This window comes from Orycteropus afer, unplaced genomic scaffold (genome assembly GCF_000298275.1).
Source record: "Orycteropus afer afer isolate SDZICR_OR568_19922 unplaced genomic scaffold, OryAfe1.0 scaffold00030, whole genome shotgun sequence".
Taxonomy (NCBI): domain Eukaryota; kingdom Metazoa; phylum Chordata; class Mammalia; order Tubulidentata; family Orycteropodidae; genus Orycteropus; species Orycteropus afer.
The window spans coordinates 8,936,937-8,956,206 of record NW_006921617.1 but is presented as its reverse complement, the minus strand read 5'-3'; the positions used below and the strand labels follow the sequence as shown (position 1 = coordinate 8,956,206).

The 19,270-nt window shown below is 41.0% G+C and overlaps 1 protein-coding gene across 1 annotated transcript in view; it reads left to right on the top strand.

Moving 5' to 3' along the window:
* Window positions 1–19,270, top strand: part of LAMA3 (laminin subunit alpha 3) — a 434,613-nt gene that overhangs the window by 202,193 nt on the left and 213,150 nt on the right. Inside the window, exons 13-19 of the mRNA XM_042780249.1 lie at window positions 6,218–6,355; window positions 8,268–8,314; window positions 10,004–10,103; window positions 10,791–10,843; window positions 11,627–11,732; window positions 12,838–12,937; window positions 15,891–16,047. Of these exons, the coding sequence (XP_042636183.1) occupies window positions 6,218–6,355; window positions 8,268–8,314; window positions 10,004–10,103; window positions 10,791–10,843; window positions 11,627–11,732; window positions 12,838–12,937; window positions 15,891–16,047 (701 nt within the window). The remainder of the gene's footprint in view (window positions 1–6,217; window positions 6,356–8,267; window positions 8,315–10,003; window positions 10,104–10,790; window positions 10,844–11,626; window positions 11,733–12,837; window positions 12,938–15,890; window positions 16,048–19,270) is intronic.

The window sequence follows — 19,270 nt, the reverse complement described above, 5'->3', positions numbered from 1 at the left end:
ACCTTTTTGGGCAACTGAGCTTGATTGGCAAAATACTTGTAATGTGAACATTAATTGTATAAAAATCGATAATCAGATGAGAGATTAGGAAAACCACTGAGGTTTAACAAACATTTTTCTTTATAAGAAGGTAACATTTGATATGAAGAGCACTTCAATCAGGTACAGTGTTTGAGATAATGCAGTATCCCCAATTATTAGAGTCAGGATTTAACAAAATAAGGATGTGTCTTATTTATATTTCTGGCATATAAGATTTTCCTCATTCATTCCTCTGCTTCCAATGGTTGAGCAAAGCCATCTGACTTCATCTGGCCAGACACCAGCAACAAGGCCCATGTGAGTGGCAAGATATGCTGACAGCCACTTGAGAGAGGGGTGGAAGAAAACCAACAGACACTCTGCAGGCTCTTGTGGGTGAATGTTTGTGGTCAGCCTCTGCTGGAGTCTGTCTATGGTTTAAAGTCATGCCTCAAGCGCAGAGAGCAGGGCTCACCCTATGAGGCCTGAAGGAGGGCAGGTAAATACTGTGCCTAATTGAAACCCTGTTGGAGTTCCTGGGTGGTAAAAATGGCCAATGAGCTCAGCTGCTAACTGAAAGGTTGGAGGCTAAAGTCCATCAGAAGTGCCTCAGAAGAAAGGCCTGGAGATCTACTTCGGATAAATTAGCCATTAAAAATCCAATGGATAATTAGATACTCCTTGGAGAGAAGGGTCATGGGAGAACAGAAGGGCAGTGTATGCGCAGGGAGACAGCTCGGAGGGCAGGAGTGCATGGGAGGGAAGGACATAGGGAAGAGGTAACTATGAGGAGGAAGTAGGAGGGGAGCTATTGCATTGTGGGAAATTGCAGTCAGTGTCACAAGACAAAATGTGTATGAACTGCTGTATGGAAAATGAATTTGCTCTGTAAACTCTCACCCAAATCACAATTATAAAAACATGGAGCAAAATTCTACATTGGCGCACATGGGGTCACCATGAGTCAGAATTGATTTGATGGCAGCTGGTTTTCTGGCTTTATCATCTGTTCTAAATGACAACTAATTGCTGGCTAGCAAACTGCATCAGAATAGGAAGGGGAGTGAGAAGAGGGAGAGGAGGAAGATGAGAAAGAGCAAAAGGAAGATGAAGAAGAGGATAACAAAAGAGAAAAGACCAAGACTGGAGGAAAAGAGGAGGAGAAAGAGAAGGAGGGAAGGAGAGGAGAAGGGAAGAATTAAGCTTCCGAATGACCACGGTAACCAAGTGTATTCTGTAGTTGAAGGTGAAGAGTGGAGCCAAACTTATATGTATGAAGTTTACATACAGATAGACAATTCTCCAATCTGGTGTTCTATCTATGATTTGATCTGTACCTTCAAGAAAGAAAACCAAAGGGCACTTGAGTGAGTCAAAATCAAACGAAGAGTACAGCATTATATTTAGGTAAGTCTGGAGTACATTAAAGTAATTGAATGCAAAACGTGAAGCCAGGGCTGCGGCTGGCAAGCAATGTACAAGGGTTTTTAAAACTGAAGAGCAGAGAACTTTTCTGGCTAGAATATACGGGGCCATATGATGTAGCATTTTGGACCATGTTTCTTTGATTGTAAAATTTAAATGGCCCAGCAATAAACTCATTTTAAAAAGATCATGAAAGCTGTTAGAAAAAGGCATGCACAAGAGAAAGGAGACCCTTGCAGACAGAATGTTGGATAATCCCAAACTCTCCTGGAGCCCAGTGGTTTAAATCAGAAACAACAAACTACAGGGTACATGAAGTGCAGCTGCCCCCAAACTGCAACAACATTGATCTGACTCAGTACCCAGAAAGTCCCCCATTAGGGTTTGGCTAGTCTTTGGGTTGTACAGACAGATCCTTAGAAAACTCCTATAAAGATGTTACTGGTGACAGATTAATCTTCTTCCACTTGTTCAGTTTGCATATTCTCATGGATCAGACGGACTAGCTAGGAGAAGACAGATCTTCTTTGCTGATGGGGATGGTGTTGGGGACGGTTTCTCACATTGGATGGCCCTGAGAGAGTCCTTCAGGGCTGTCCAAGGGGGAAATAAAGGTTATAGGGTTGGCAGGGCGAACAGTCTAAGGAGTAGTCATGCCCAATTTTGGCTTAAACTGGCCCTTCACTTTATAATTCGATTTTTATATAGGAGAACATAAAAACCTTGTTGGCTGGAAGAAGGGTTAGGATTTTCTGTAAATTTAATTTTCTTTAGGCCTAGTTAATGGAGAAATAGATGGTGGTTAGTTTTGTGTAACTGACTGGTGGCTTTGTGGCTTTGACTAAAGAAGATGTCAGCCTGCCTTTCCAGCAGAAGAGAAAGCTCTGAAATCTTGGGTGATAAAGATACCCCTTAAACAATGAGGAGCTCTGTTTAACTTGTGCTTTGCATATTGTTTATATGGTGTCATTTCATTCTGTTAGTTTATTTACTGGAGGAAAAGAAGATGACATTATTCTCAGTAATGCCTGTCTCATAGTGATGTTGCCAGATTTAACAAAACAAATCAAACTCACTGCCGTTGAGTCGGATCCGACTCATAGTGATCCCTCCTTGGATTTTTGGGGCAGTATCACTATGGAGGGAGCGCTGGTGGTGAAGTGCCTAAGGCGTTTGACTGCTACCCATAAGGCTGGCGGTTCAAACTCACCAGCCACTCCTTGGAAGGTTGGGCAATCTACTTCTGTAGTGATACCGCCTCAGAAGCCCAAGGAGGGGTCACTTTGAGTCAGATCTGACTTGATAGCAAACACCACCACAACAACAACAATCACTGTGGAAGTAGACTGCCCAATCTGCCTTCCGAGGAGTGGCTGGTGGGTTTAATGAGATAATATTTATCAAATTCCTCTACAGGGCTGGACCTATAGAAGGCTTTCAGTAGCTGCTCACTGTTTCATTCACCAAATATTTATTCAGTGTATACTATGGGCTAGGCCCCTAGGTTGCACAAAAGATTTGTGTGCCATGACTAACCTAAAGGTTGGTGGTTCAAACCCACCCAGTGGTACTGTGAAAGAAAAGGCCTGGTGATATGCTTCTGTTAAGATTACAGCCAAGAAAACTCTGTGGACCATAGTCTGTAACACTCTGAATTGGTATTGCCTCACTGGAAACTCACAACAGCAACAACATGGACTATACTTAATGCTGGAATACATTGGGGAACATATCAGACAAGCTCTCTCTTCCCATGGTTTTGATTATCATTGGTTTTTGTACTTCTTGGGAGTAAAAGTGTCTTAAACTAAGAATATTGAGGAGTTGATGGAAAGACATAATATATTCCAGGAATTCCAAAGGACCTGGACCAAAACAAAGAGCAGAACTGAAAACTTTTTAGCGCTTTGTAGTATTTCCAAGGGTGAGAAAAGGGCAGCCAGTTGGGGTTTGGGTTGGGATTTAGCAGTTTTCAGTGATATTTGGACTGCAATAGAAGTGTGATGCCAGATTGAGTGGTGCACAATTTTCCCAAAATGTACACTTTCTTAAGGCTGGGGCTTTGTTTTCCTCTCCAGAGTGTGACTGTGACTCCCGAGGCTCCCTGGACAACACCTGTGGCCGTCAGGGCCAGTGCCGCTGTCACCCGCAGTATGCCGGCCGGAGCTGCAGCCAGTGTGCCCCAGGCTTCTATGGCTACCCAGAGTGCCTTCGTGAGTGGCCATACTTTCTTCTCTATATTCAGTGTCCTTTAGGGCAGAAAAGGTCCAGGAATGTTTTCTCAGAAATCTGCCTGCAGGGCAAGGACTTGATCTCTTCAGACTGACAAACATGGGTCCTGAAAGAACTGATCAGAAGCGGTAGGAGATCTGAGTCTTATCTCTTGTCTTCTGAGAGCTCACTGAGCAATGTTAGACATGGTTCTTAATCTCTCTTGATTTAGTTTCTTGGAGGTCAGGGAGCTTCATACTATATCACTAATCCTTTTAACTCCTCTTCTGGACATATATCTTCAGCACTGGGCTGTGAACCAGAAGGTTGGTGTTTCAAACCTACCAGCTGCTCTATGAGAGAAAGGTGAGACAGTCTGCTTTTGTAAATATTTACAGCCTTGGATACCCTATGGGGCAATTCTATGCTGTCCTGTAGGGTTACTATGAGTTAGAATTGACTCGATGGCAGTGAGTTGGGTTTTTGGTTTGAGATCAGGGAATATGCATTTTTCATGTTTATCTCCATGCAACACCTAGCCACAGTGCCATGAACACAGTAGGCCTTTGGCAAATGTCTCCTGGATGGGTGGATATCACGTAGGAGGGTGGAATGGTGGTAGATTCTGTGGGTCTGCCACTAACTGTAGCTTGTTGGAGCCCCAGGTAATTTGTAAATGAGGAAACTTGCTAAGTTCCCTCCCACCTGCAAAATCTCATTTTATGATTCCAATGACAAGTCAGGCATACAGTACCAATATTGTTATCACATGGCTCCTGGGGTTGGGCCAAGTCCCGTCAAAGAGAATGAAGAAGTACCTGGTCTTGGCCCCCAGGGCTCAGTACTCCAAGCCTCAGTGATGGAAAATGGGACAGATCTGAAGTATACCTGAAATATATGACTGGAATCGGCACTTTCCCTACTAAGGCTTTTCCTTCCCAAAGCTCCAACCAGTGTGAGATTTTTTGAAACCTTGTGAACAAGCTATGTTTTTTGCTATATTCACTACATAATAATTTGGAAGTCAAAAGTCCTAATTCATGGATTCCCGTGTATGCAGCATGGGGTACTGCAAAGAGCACTTCTCCAAGCACCAGGGGACTTGGGTAATCACAGTCATAAGGCTAATAACGGTGAATGCTTTCTGAGCACTTCCTCAAGGCCAAGCATCATGCTCAGCCCTATTCATGGCTCATCACGGGTAATTCTCAAACTACCTCATAAGGTAGGTACCATCATCAGCTCTAGTTTACAAAAGAAGAAACCGGGGCTTAACGAGGACAAGCCACTTGCCTATAGTTGCACAGCTACTAAATGGTGGAGCTGGTGCTTTTGTCCACATGTGTCTGACTCCAGAGACCTCAGCCCTTTGCTCCAGACCAATCAAATGTCACTTAACTTCTGAACTCATGAGGTAATGATAAGATTCAGTGAAATGATCTCCCTAGTTCCTTTGAGTTCTTCAGGTGTGAATGCCTCCAACTCAGTGCAGCCATTTCCACTGCTCACTCCTGCCCAGAAGCAGGGCCATTGGGGTGCAAATGGGAGGAGCACAGAAAGACTCCAGCCCTGTGGGAGTTGAGCTCCATAGAGACAGGTAGGCACTTGACTCAGTGGGAAGGGAGAAGAGAGGGTTGACCAGAATCTGCTCTCTCCATCCATGAGTCTCCTGATTCACTCACGTAGCCAAAGATGATGATAAGCTTGTGGTGGAGGAAAGGAAGCTGGGTGCTTGTCCCATCCGTGCCAAACCCGACTGCATTACTTTTTCCTTGATTACTGACTTACACTAAAAACCAAACCAACCAGTTGCTCTGGTTCATTCTGACTCATGGTAATCCCACGTGTGTCAGAGTGGAACTGTGCTTCATGGGATTTTCAATGGCTGCACCCTTTCGAAATGTGACCACCAGACCTTTCTTCTGAGTCACCTCTGGGAGGGTTTGAACTGGGAATCTTTTGGTTAGTAGCCAGATGCTTAACCATTTGCACCTCCCAGGGATTCAACTACACTAGACCTCGAGAAAATAGGTATGAAGAGAGGTGGAAAGGGAGAAAATGAGAAACAGTTGTCAGCCTGTCTAGACTGGAATGGTTTGCATTTGATCCACGTGGGGTGTGGAGTTTCTTCAATGACCCACCTCTCCTCTTCCACTGTTACCTCAGTGCCCCTCTCATGAGCACCAATTGCTGTAAGCAAGACGCATCCTCCAAGCCCCTGGACCATCCATGGGCCAGGACTTGGGCTGATCTCATTGAATATGATAGCAACAACAACAGTAAATGCTAGATTCTTGAGTAGGCATTATATGACAAGCATTGTCCCCATCTCTTTCAAGTATCATCTCATTTAATCCTCACAAGAATCTTGTCAAGTAGACACTAGTAACACTGTCACTTACAGAAGGGGAAACTGAGGCTTACAGCTGTTAAGTGATTTGTTTAAGGTTCCAGAGGTAATAGGAGTCTTTCTAGCACTATGTCCCACATAGGCTCCTACCCAAAACTGTCTACTGCCTCTGTTCCTGCTGCCCTGGGCTGACTGAGTTCTCTCCTCCAGCCTGCCAGTGCTCAGCACTTGGCTCCTACCAGATGCTGTGCAGCCCAGTGATGGGACAGTGTGACTGCCGGCCAGGAGTGACAGGACAGCTGTGTGACAGGTGTCTTTCAGAAGCCTATGATTTCCCTCACTGCCAAGGTAGGGAAGCGTCAGAATGCTGGAGGGCCAGTTCCTGTCTGGCATCTATGTGGTCAGCCTTCTAGAAGCCTCAAATCCCCTACAAGTGACCCTGTATGATCTACCTGGCTCCTCTCCTAATTCAACTCCACTGCAAATGCACGTATCTGAGATACATCCCCAAAGGAATCTGGAAATTATTTGTACCTAACTCAGAAAATTTTTTAAAATTCTCATGTGGTATAAATGTGGATTTCTTGATTCACATCAACTTTCTTTGAGTATAGCTGTGGCAAAGGTGACTCATTTTAGCTAAACTGAGCACTCATCACCACCTCCCCAAGGCATCTGTCGTGCTCTTTTGTTACCAACCTGTGGTGCTGACGTTGGCTGTCCATCATCCGCCACACAAGATTGAAACCAGCCTCTTTTGCCAGGCTGAGCAGGACCGTTGTTTCATCCCTGCCTTTTGGGGGACTGTATCTCTTACACTTCAGCACAGGAATTGGAGGAAGGGGAACAGGATAAAGTAGACTCTACTGAGTTGAGAAAGTGAGCCAAGGAGGAGATACACACCAGTGACAAGCCACCGTCAGTGCTATGTTCCCCATGAGTCTAAGGAACTGAGTTTGCTGTGTTCAGTGGCAGAGGGATGAGCAGATTAGATGCCCATGAACTCACCCTGTGTTCCCCTGTGTGGCATGTGTGCAGCTACTAATCCCTGATTTCAGAGAATTGTTTGTGGAAGGTTGACCTATCCTCCCCATCAGGAACACATGGTTTTTTTTTTGCCCCTTCCTGCTCCTGACAGCACTTCTGGGCTAGTGTGCAGAGCCCTCAAGAGACAGGGCCATGACTCAAGCATGATTTCCCAGAACCTTTCTAGCGAGAATCCTCAGGAGACCAAGTTTTTCTTGATGCTGGATGTTGTAGCCACAAGCCAAAAGGGATTGGTTGCCTTTTCAGAAGGCCTGAAGACCCACCGAGTAGAACACCTGGGTGGACCTGCTCACCTTCTCCCAGGAGATCAGGAGGGGAGTGAAGTACTGTTGACTGCCAGGCAGAAAGGCTTAGCAGCGGCACCAGCTTTGCAAGTGCCATAGGGAGGAATTGTGGGACTTGGGAGAAAGTGAAGTCTGGGGTATGGGCAGGCTGGGACAACAAAAAGCAGGAAAACATTGTTGAGTATTATAGAAAAATACAGGGACATAAGAAACACACAAAAGAAAAGAAAATCGTAAAGGGGGAAGCTGAGGCAAACAAAGTCAAAGAGGAAACAAAAGCAAAAAGGCTAAGAAATGTGAAAAAAATAAGATTATGTTATGGACTTACTTAATGATCTGAAGACCAAGGCTCAGAACAGGTTTTACTTTTTTCATTTTGAATGCTGTTATTAGTAATGCTGAGACATTGCAAGATCCCAATTTATTGAAGAGATTATTTTAGGCTTGTGATACTCTTTCTACTAAGACAGGAAAGCAAACTAAGTTTAGAAATAATTTCAATACAGGTGGAGAACAAAGGGGATGTGATAATTAAAATTAACTGGAAAATGTACTTAAAATTCTGTACCTTTTTAAATGGACAATTAAAATATATCTCTTGGTACAATGTTGCCCTCTTCTGGACAAAATTAAGATGTTCAAAATTTTAGAATCTATTTCCTCTAGTGGCTTCCTTCGTCTTTAGGAATGGACTTCTATTGGTAGGCAGAAAATAGAGTTGCTCAGTGACCAAAGGGGTGATTTTGGAATTAAAGATCATGAATGTTATTCAGGGACCCTTTCTATGCTCCATCCTTGCTGCTCGTCTATGAAAAATATAGATGCACATGAAAACAAGTAAAACTTCTAAAAGTCAAAACACCAAAAGAAACGAAGAGACAAGCAAACACCCCTTGCTGATATTTAAACCATTTCTAAATCCTATACAGGCCCCAGCAGTGACTGTGATGCCGCTGGCACTGCCAAGTCTAGTTTGGTAAGTAGAGGATTGTAAAGGGGTTGTAGTTCTAACCGTTGTGCTGCTACTTGGAAAAGACAAGCACATTTGGGAGCTTCCGTAAATTAACAGTGAATTCAGATAAGACACGAAGCTCAATTGCTTGAAGAGGGTAAGTGTTCATTTTCAAAGTACATATGTAATCTTGTGTTTTTTTTTTTTTAAGCAAAATAGTAAGGTTATATAAACATTTGTTCCGGAGTCCTGGAGTCTAGCTCTCCCCCATCCCTCTGCAGTTTGTGATACTGTGGTGACTTGCATGCTACTGTGGTGCTGGAAGCTGTGGCGCTGTATTTCAGATGCTGGTCGGGTCACCCATAGTGGACAGGTTCTAGATCATCAGCAAACATCAGCCAGTGAGGACTTTATGGATCACACCAGAACACTGTCCGATTAGTGCTGGAGACAGCACGGACCAGGCAGCCTTTTACTCTGTTGTACATAAGGTTGCCCTGAGTTGGAGCTGACTCTATGACAACTAACAAGAGCCTATAAAACCATTGCTGTCTAGTTGATTTTAACTCATAGTGACCCTATGCAAGAGCAACAGAGTCTAACTCATACTGTAGGTTACCCTGAGTACGTTGACACCTTGGAGCTCAGCACATAAATCTGACCTACATAGTTAAGAAAATCAGAGGCCAAGTATACAGTAAATGAAGCTATCTGTGTACAGAATAAGCACAATTTATCTGATATTGCTGTAAGCACGATACGATGGTATTTGAATAATTTTGTAAGAACTTTAAAAATTATCTGTTTTCTTGGCCTCAGAGCCTGGAGATGCTGAACATCCCAGGCACCGTGTAAGGTAGTGGTGAGAGAAGTTCTGCCATCCTGCTGTGAGGTTTTACCATATTTCAGCAAGGCAGTGAATTTCACATATCATAAAAGCATCCTCCCCACCACTCCACAAGTAGCCATCGAGTTGATTCTGATTGATGGAGGCCCCATGTGTGTCACATTACCACTGTGCTCCACAGAGTTTTCAGTGACTGATTTTTCAGTAGATTTCCATGCATTTCCTCCAAGGTGCCTCTGGGTGAAACTTGAACCTCCGACCTTCCAGTCAGAAGCCGAGTGTGTTTGTACCACTCATAGACTCCCAAACCAACCCAAACCAACTGGAGAGTCGATTCTGACTCATAGTGCTCCCCACTGGGTTACCGAGGTGGTAAATCTTTATAGTAGTTGATTACCCTATTTTCCTTCCACAGAGTGGCTGGTGGGTTTGAACCACCTACCGTCTGGTTAGCAGTCCAATGCCTTAGGCACTGTGCCACCAGAGTTCCTTCACAGACTCACAGATAAACCTAGTTCTGCACTAATTCTCAAGATGTTAAATATTCAGATACTTTTCCATTTATTAACAGTAGCAACAGATATTGACAATATTATAAATAGGAGTGGTTTTTAATTTTTGTTTTTCTGTATTTTCTTATTTAGTTTTAGCTACAAGTGTGGATTATGTGAGTAACACATAAATGAATAATGATAAAAGGAATTAGCATGCTGTTGAAATCAAACCAGTACTTTTTCTCCCGGATATAATTAATTTACTTTTCATATCCAAAATATGTTTCTGTGACAAGCTTTGGTTCAGAAAACATGTTTGAAACCATGTCTTAATTCTAGGATGTCAAATGTTAGTTTGATTTTCTTTCAAAGGGGTATTGCCAATGCAAGCTTCATGTTGAAGGCCCTACTTGTCACATCTGCAAACCATTATATTGGAATCTGGCCAAAGAAAACCCCAATGGATGTTCAGGTAAGGCTAATTATACAACATAATTTACCATATTGTAATTCCTCTTCGTTTTCCCTACTCAATGTCTAAACCCACAAAAGAGCTATTTATTTAATCAGTTCCATTCTCTTGAACTTATATGTAATTTTTAGATCTGTCCCCACACACACACACTTTTGGCAAAACTTCTGTCCTTTTCAAAATTTCAGTAAAGGATTTATATCCTATTTCCATATGTATTTTGTCATTTGCTAAGGCAGCTACTTAATAAATGGCTTTTGCTGCCTTGTTTTTACAATCCACTCCTTCCAGTTTAGATTTATTGTAATTTTACGCTTATATTGAAGCCAGGATAAGAACTTAAAACCACTTGGTTAAAGATGCTAAGCCTGGTGAATATCCTTAGGTAGAGTCTGTTTGCTATGTAAGCATATCAGTGATGACCTACATGCTAGAATGCTCTTAACATTTCATGATGTTTCAGCTTTTATCGTATAGTGGCAATAAACTAGCAATTACTGCTGGTGGGTGGATGTTATTGATCTGTTTGTTCCGCTAAACCCAGAAAGCAGTCTAAATTTAGGCCTCAGTGGTGCAAAGTGTAATTCTGCTGAAGTGTGCTAGAAAGTGTGCATGTGCGGTGTTGCAGGTGGGAAATGCCCTCAGAGGTGGGGACCGTCCTTGTATAACCCTTGATTATCTCCACAGAATGCCAATGCAATGTGATGGGAACAGTGAGTGGAATTGGAGAATGTGGGCAGGTAATGTGGGATGATTTTTCATTTGATAACAATAGAATGTTATTGCAGTTGATTGTGCAGTTGCCACTCACCACCCACTGCTGCCACTGCCATGAAGTCAATTCTGAGTCATAATGACTCTGTAGGGCAGAGGAGAACTGCCCCATAGTGTTTCCAAGGCTGCACATATTTATGGAAGCAGGTTGCCTCATCTTTCTCCTATGGAGTGGCTGGGGGGTTCAAACTTGCCAAGCTTTAAGCACTGTACCACCAGGGCTCCTTATGGAGTTGCAGTGGGAATTTATTAGTACCGCTCTGACTGTAAGGAGGGAGGCAGTGGTGGTACAGTGGTAGAATTTTCACCTTCTGTATGGGAGACCCAGGCTCACTTCTTAGCCAGTGCACCCCATGCCCAGCCACCATCTGTCAGCATAGACTTGCATGTTGCTTTGATGCTGCGCTGGTTTGAGCAGAGCTTGCAGATTGGACAGATATGAAGAAAGGCCTGATGATCCACCTTTGAAAATCAGCCAGTGAAAGCATCACGAAAGTCTGCCTGCATAACCAACACATGGGGATGGCGCAGGACCCAGCAGTGTTTTGTTCCATTCTGCGGGGGGGTCCCATGAGTTGGGGGCCAACTCAGTGGCAGCTAACAGCAATTGCAGGATTCATAGTAATCTTTTCAAAGTTTTAAGACCCTGCTTGCAACTGCTTCATATTATACAACGAGCCAGTTTTAAATCTTGAAAATCAGAGAATTCTGTCCTTTTATCCCATTTAATCACCTGACTTGTTCTGTAGGGAGATGGTGACTGTCACTGCAAGCCCCATGTCTGTGGTGATTCCTGTGACACATGTGAAGATGGATATTTTGCTTTAGAAAAGAGCAATTACTTTGGGTGTCAAGGTAAATACCTCCAGTGGGTCCTGTTAGTCAAACGAAAGTGTTGGTGGACAAAGACTGCAACAGTGACTTTTTTTTCTTTGTTCACTGTCTTTGTGCAGACTTTCTGGTGGGATGGCACAGAAAAATTCTGCTCAGGGAATTTGGCTGATTATTTAGTTGAAGCTAGTAATAAATTGCAAATGGGCTGCTTCTGCTTCATTACCATACTGTTAACTTTATATTAAATAATGTGAATTGAGAAAGGGGGTCATCTGTTAATTCCCTAAATTTTGTAAGAAATATTACATTAAATAATAAAGTTGTGCCACAATTCTACTTTTTTATCTCACACATAACTACTCATTAACATATGTTATTTATAATAGCACTGTATTTTTGTTACCTTTACATTGGACACTAGGGTTATAGTTGGTTATGATAGCTTACCTCTAATTTATAAGCTGACTTGTGGGGGAACACTATTTTAGCTTGGGAGGTTCATACATATTTCAAACCCCTGTCAGATATAAGACAGGTAAGACAGGGCAGAGAAGATACTTGCAATGCTGGGATTATTGATTATTGCTTGTCACTTCTCATAGAAGAAGAGAAAGCATTCGGCATGGAGACACTATGAGGGTTTTAGGGCTGTTCTAACAAATAACCACATAGAGAATGGCTTAAAGCAACAGAAATGTGTTCTCTCACCGTTCCGGAGAATAGGAGTCTAAATTCAGAGTATTGGCAGGGCCATGCTGTCTCTGAAGGCTCTAAGGAAAGGTCCTTCCTCATCCCTTCCAGCTTCTGGTAGTCCCAGGCGTTCCCTGGCTTGTGGCAGCATAATTCCCATCTCTGCCTCTGTTGTCACATGGCCATCTTCCATCTGTGTGTCTCTGTAACTGGGTCTCTTTTCCTCCTATAAGAGCATCAGTCATGTTGGATTAGGATCCACCCTACTCCTATATGACCTTATGTTAATTAACTAATTATGTCTGCAAAGATGCTATTTCCAAATTAGGTCACATCCACAGGTAGTAGGGTTAGACATTGAACATACCTGTTTTTGAGGAGACAATTCAACTATAATAGATGGTGTGACAGGTAACTGCTGCTGTGTTCTTTTCAGGGTGTCATTGTGACATTGGCGGTGCTATCACATCCATGTGTAGTGGGCCCTCTGGAGTGTGTCACTGCCGACAGCATATTGTGGGAGAAGCATGCCAGCGGTGAGTCTTTGGGGATATTTCTTCTTAGCTTCAGGTCAATGTTATGGAAGACAATCTCAGATATTCCTGTCTATACTGACAATTCTGACGAAGTAAGAAGCAATTCTAAGGATAGAGGGCAAACTAAGCTATGTTGTGATTTGAAATCTGGACACTTATCTCTAAGTCCAATTAAAACATAAAACAGACCATAAAACTGGTTTTATGTCATGGTTTACAGAAGAGTTTCGCCTGAACTTCCCACAGGTACAAAAGGCCAGGTAGGTGAGGTGAGATCTGGAAGCACTGGGATGAGTTCACATGGCAGAACCTCTGTGTAGAAGTCTGAGCACAGGAGAGCAGAGCAGATGGGAGAGAGACAGTAAGAAGGGGCCGGCTCCATAGGCCAAAAGGATTCCATTCCTGCTTCTCCTGTTGGCCCTTGAGTGAGGGAGCCAAGAGGGCCAGATGTGTGACACCGGGACAGGGGTAAGAAAGTTTGCAATTGAGGAAGAAGTTTCTTGTGTCATACACAAGCAGATTAAAATGAACTGTATGAGCAAGGGAACACAGTGGAAATAAGATCCTAGAAGAGCGTGTAGAAAGTATGGCAGCATTGCGGTCTCTTTGTCCTGTTCTGTCTATAGTAAATTGTACATATCTTTATGATCATTCATAATCTTCCTCCAGTAGAATGAAGAAAAAAACTAATTTTTAATATTCTGACTTTTAATAATATTTTAGAAACTTTGTGGAGTTCAACTTCTAAATCTCAAGTACTTTCACTACTTCTCATTACTTAGCAACAGATTAACTATATAGATGATTGGCTAATTAGGTTGAAATAATGCAAGCCAATGGAAATTAAATTACCCACCCTGAGGCAAAAATATACATGTATTCATACACACACACATGTATATATATGCATGTGTACACACACACACACACACACACATATATATATATATATATATATATACCTTGAAATCCATATGCTCCTTGGAAGAGAGAATGGCCAGACCTTGTCTCACCTACTTTGGTCATGTTGTGAGAAGGGACGTTATACTTGGTAAAGTGGAGGGTAGACAAAAAGGGGAAGGCCCTCAACGAAATGGATTGACACAGTAGCTACAATGATGGGCTCAGGTATAGTAGGGATTGTGAGGCTGGCACAGGACCAAGCAGTGTTCTGCTGTTCAAAGGGTCGTTATGAGTTGGAACCCACTTTATGGCACCTAAGAACAACACAACATACCTTGAAATTTAGAACTTGTTCTTTGATTTAGAGGTAAATGATAACAGAAATAAAGGATAGAAAACTAGTGCCATAGTGCCTTTTCTCCAGGTTGGTAAATCTTGCATTGTTTGCAAATCATCCCAAATGCTTATTTATGAAATTGTATGAGCATTTTTAGCTTTTCTTAAAAGTTCAGGAATATTCACATTCACTTTGTTTTCTGAATAATTTTTATCATAATAAATGTAATACATATTTATTATAGAAATTTAAGTAAGTACCTAAAAGTAAAAAGATAAAAATGTTTATTCCAGCACAGTTCTGTTCTTACACATAACTTTGTTTTGTTTTAATTGGGATTAAAGGATGTTCACATTACCAATGAATTTCACAAATGTCCACATTTACTTTTTATTTATAAAAGTCCTGAGGATAATTAGAGATAACCTGTATTAGTATTTTTGGTGTACTTTTTCTAGGCTTTTCTTTAAAATTGGTTTTATATTTTTTCATATAATTTGTATCAATTTCTTCACTTCTTGATATTACAAAAATTTTCCATTATTAATCTCCAAAAAATGTTAGTGGCTACATAATATTCCATAGTTTTTAAAATTTTCCATAATTGTGCTCTATATTATTTCAAAATTTTCATTAACATTCTTTTATGTTAATTCTTTGAGACTATGCATAAAATTATTCTTTAGAATATATTCCTCAAAGTAGAATTACTGGGTCAACAAGTATGCAAATTTTTAAGATTCTTCATAAATTACCTCTAGAAAAATTGTAACCATCCTAATTGCAATTGGGAGCATGCTCTTTTATTTCCTTTGACTAATTGATCTTTATGGATTTAGCTTGTGACTGGATTGTCAATCTGTGTTATTTTGAATATGAAAAATAATTTGAATATAAAATACCATACAAGCTCTGGAATATTTTTATCCTCTTCTGTGACTGTCATTATTGGACACTTGAAAGGAATTCATTCATAGAAATCTAGTTTAAGAAAAAGGAAGGTATGAAAAGTCATTCAAATTATCAAAATATGTAGAGAAAAACATGTATCTAATTTGTAAATTTAGCACATTCAGTATTTTATGTCATGGTCACTATTGTGTCTCTAGTGTTTAGCAACAGTGCCTGGTACATAGATGCTCAAAAAATACTTGTGTAATGAGTGACTGTAAATGTATAAATGAGTTAATAACTTAATAGTAAATAATGTAATTCAACTATTCTATGTTGTTAGCAACCATTCCGAACATATCAAAGGATGCTGCCACTATGGGCTGTGCTAAATGATTTTCCATTTTAATTCTTGGAATGAGTAGGTGATGGGTGAATATTTACATTGAGTGAAGACAATAATTAAGAAGAAGAGAAGGGAACCTCTCTCACTCATCCTTATGTAATGCACTCCACCAATTTGTGGGGAGCTCTTTAACAGTGCCTGTTGGGAGTAAAGACCCCTTGGGTGGTACAAACAGTTAATGTGTTTGGCTTGGTCACTAACCAAGAGCTTTGAGGTACGGGTCTACCCAGAAGGACCTGATGACCTACTTCCAAAAAATTGGCCATTGAATACAGTATAGAGCACAGTTCTACTCTGACACAACTTTTATTTATTTATTTATAGGTTTTTGTTCTTTTTAAAAATTGATATCAAAAGTTGTTCAGATTACCAATGAGCCTAATAAATGCCCATACTTACTTTTTATTTAATAAAAGACCTGAAAACAACTACTATTTCCCGGATTTGCATCATATGAAATATGAGATAGAAGATGGCACTACAGCTAGTGGAAGAGACGTTCGCTTTGGATTTGATCCCTTGGAGTTTCCTGAGTTTAGCTGGAGGGGGTATGCCCAGATGACCTCAGTACAGGTATGTGGCTGTGGGAAACAGCTTCATGGATATTAGCCCACATCCTTAGGCACAGCACTCATGGTGAGCCCCAAATAGATGAGCCATCCCGAAACAGATTCCGGAAATCTTTCTCTTCAGGGTGTGGGTTGGGGTTAGAGTAAGGGTGGAGGTAAAGGTTGGGGTGAAGGTTTAGGGTTGAGATTCAAGGAAGGGTTGGATTTTAACTGATAAGAATGTATATGGATTTCACAGTTCACTGTTACTTTAATTTGGCCACCAATCAAGTCAGAAAATGAAATAATTACAGAAAAATGGTGTTTTTCTCTGGAGACTTTTTACAAGATGAAGGACATTTCCTAAATGATATTAGTCTGTATTATAGCAAAAGGGACATTTCTCTGTAAAGCCATCTGTGGAAGATAAAAATGAATTGGCTTAAATAATAGCAGTAAACTTGTGTTGCTATTTGTTGACCAGTTTTATTGTTAGACTTGAGTTACTGTAAGAATGGAAACTTAGGTAAAGGATGAGTTTTAGTTAATGCTATTTAAGTTTTTTTCCCCAACATATTTCTTCTTTCTTTCATTTTTCTCTATTGTATCTATCTTAGCTTTATATTGTAATAATTAAGGGAATTTCTGCATTATTTATTTACCATAGGACTTATGTAATATTTATGACTGAAAAATTATGTTCTCACAATTTATCTTTGAGGTTGGTTACTTCAATCTGTGTTTCTCAGTGGAGAAATTTAGAATCAGAGAGGAAAAGTGATATTCATGGTAATCCAATTTTTGTCATTTGCAGACCCAGTACTAGCATTTGCTGAATATCATAGTCAGTCCTTAGAAAAATTGATTCATCGTTCTGTTGGAGCTTCCATTGGTTCTAATGCAGCTTCTTGCCTGGTCAAAGCCTCCCATCAAAGCTGCCTTTCCCAAATTGTACCTGGGATATTAAGACATTTCATTATTTTCCCCAAATATAGTAATTCAGTTTCTTTAGTGCTCTGATCTTTCTTCAGTATTCAGAAAAAGATAGCAGATCCCATTGAATCATAATAGGATGTGAGTGACCCACTCACTGCCATCGAGTTGATTCTGATTCATAGTGACCTAACAGGACAGAGTAGAACTGTCCCATAGGGTTTCTGAGGCTATAATCTTTACAGAAGCAGACTGCCTCATCTCTCTCCTGCGGAGCGGCTGGTGGTTTTGAAGTGTTGACCTCTTGGTTATCAGCCTATTGCTTTAGCCACTGCACCATCAGACTCCTAGCATGTGAATGACAGAGGGCCCAGTCAAGGTTTATACCTCTCACAGACATTTACAGTTTGAAAGAATAGCTGGTTGACACAAAGGAATGAATATTTTTTAAAGTAGAATACATATTTATTGAACACTCCAGCAGAAGTTAAGACCAAGATATCTAAAATTTCCCCTTCCCTCAGAGAACTTACAAGCTAGTTGGAAAAACAGAAAATACATAATTTTCAAATGATAGATTTTCTGAGGAAGCATTTTTGGTCAGTGAGTGGTGATTTTGGCACCCCTCAAATCAGGACTCACTTTGCTCTGCTCTTAATACGTTTTTTGTATTTACTTTCCAACTCAGTCAAATTGAGAAGGGCACCTGGAGTTCCTTAGCTGGGGTCAGCTGCAGTTCTTGCACCCAGAGCAAATGATCGTATCCAAAGATACGATGTGTCATTCAACTAATATTCCATTAATTTGAACCAAACAAGTTGGGTGAGAGACCAAAAGAGTCACTGATTTGGGCATCTCCAAGATTCATGAACTTTCCTTGGGTCACAAGGATCTGGACATGTAATGTGTGGTTCAGAATTTAAATAGGCTACTATTATTATTATTATTTTAATTTGTATTGTGATTTGGGTGAGAGTTTACAGAGCAAATTCTCTTTCCGTACAGCAGCTCACACACATTTTGTCTCATGACATTGACTACAATTTCCCACAATGCAACAGCTCCCTTCCCACTTCCTCCCTATAGTTACCTCTTCTTTGTGTCCTTCCCTCCCATGTACTCCTGCCTCCAGAGCTGTCTCCCTGTGCATACACAGCCCTTGTATTCTCCCATGATTGATCTCTTCAAGGAGTATACTTACCTGATGTAAATGTTCAACTCATATGCTTGTCTTTTGTTTGGCTGGAAGCCACAGGAGTGGGTTCAATTCCAGACCTGAAGGGCAACTAGGGGATATAGTATCAGTGGTTCTGATAGGCTCTATCAGACCAGCAAACCTGGTCCCCCTTTTTTTTATGAGTTTGAGTTTTGTTCCACCCTGCTCTCCCACTCTATCCAGGATCTCCTACATAGATCCCCCTTCAAGTGGTTGATAGTGGTAGCTGGGTGCCATCTAGTTCTTCTGGTCTCATAGTCATATAAATAGGCTACTATTATTATTCAAATTTGAACACCTACCACCAAAGCCAAAGGTGAGGAAATTGAAGATTTCTACAAACCTTTGCAGTCTGACATTGACTGAACATGCAGTCAAGATGTGTTAATTATCACTGGTGATTGGAATGCAAAAATTGGAAACAAAGAAGAATCACTGGTAGTTGGAAAACATGACGTTGGTGATAGAAATGATGCTGGAAATCACATGATAGAATTTTGCAAGACCAACAACTTACTCATTGCAAATACCTTTTATCAACAACACAAATGATGGCTATACACATGGACTTCATCAGACGGAGTACACAGGAATCAGATTGACTACATCTGTGGCAAGAGTCAATGGAGAAGCTCAATATCTTCAGCCAAAACAAGGCCATGAGCTGATTGTGGAACAGACCACCAACTGGTCACATGCAAGTTCAAGTTGAAGCTGAGGACAATTAAAACAAGTCCACAAGAGCCAAAATATGACCTTGAAAATATCTGTCCTGAATTTAGAGGTCATCTAAAGAATAGATTTGATCCATTGAACATAAATCACTGAAAATCAGGAATTGTGGGATGACATCAAGAACATAATCTATGAAGGAAGCAAAAGTCAATAAAAAGACAGGAAAGGAAGAATATACCAAAATGAAGGTCAGAAGAGACTCTAAAACTTGCCCTTGAATGGAGAGTACATAAAGCAGATGGAAGAATCAACAGGATAAAAGAATTAAACAGAAGATTTCAAAGAGCAGCTCGAGAAGAGAAAGTCAGTTATTATAATGAAATGTACAAAGACCTGGAGTTAGAAAACCAAAAGGGAAGAACAC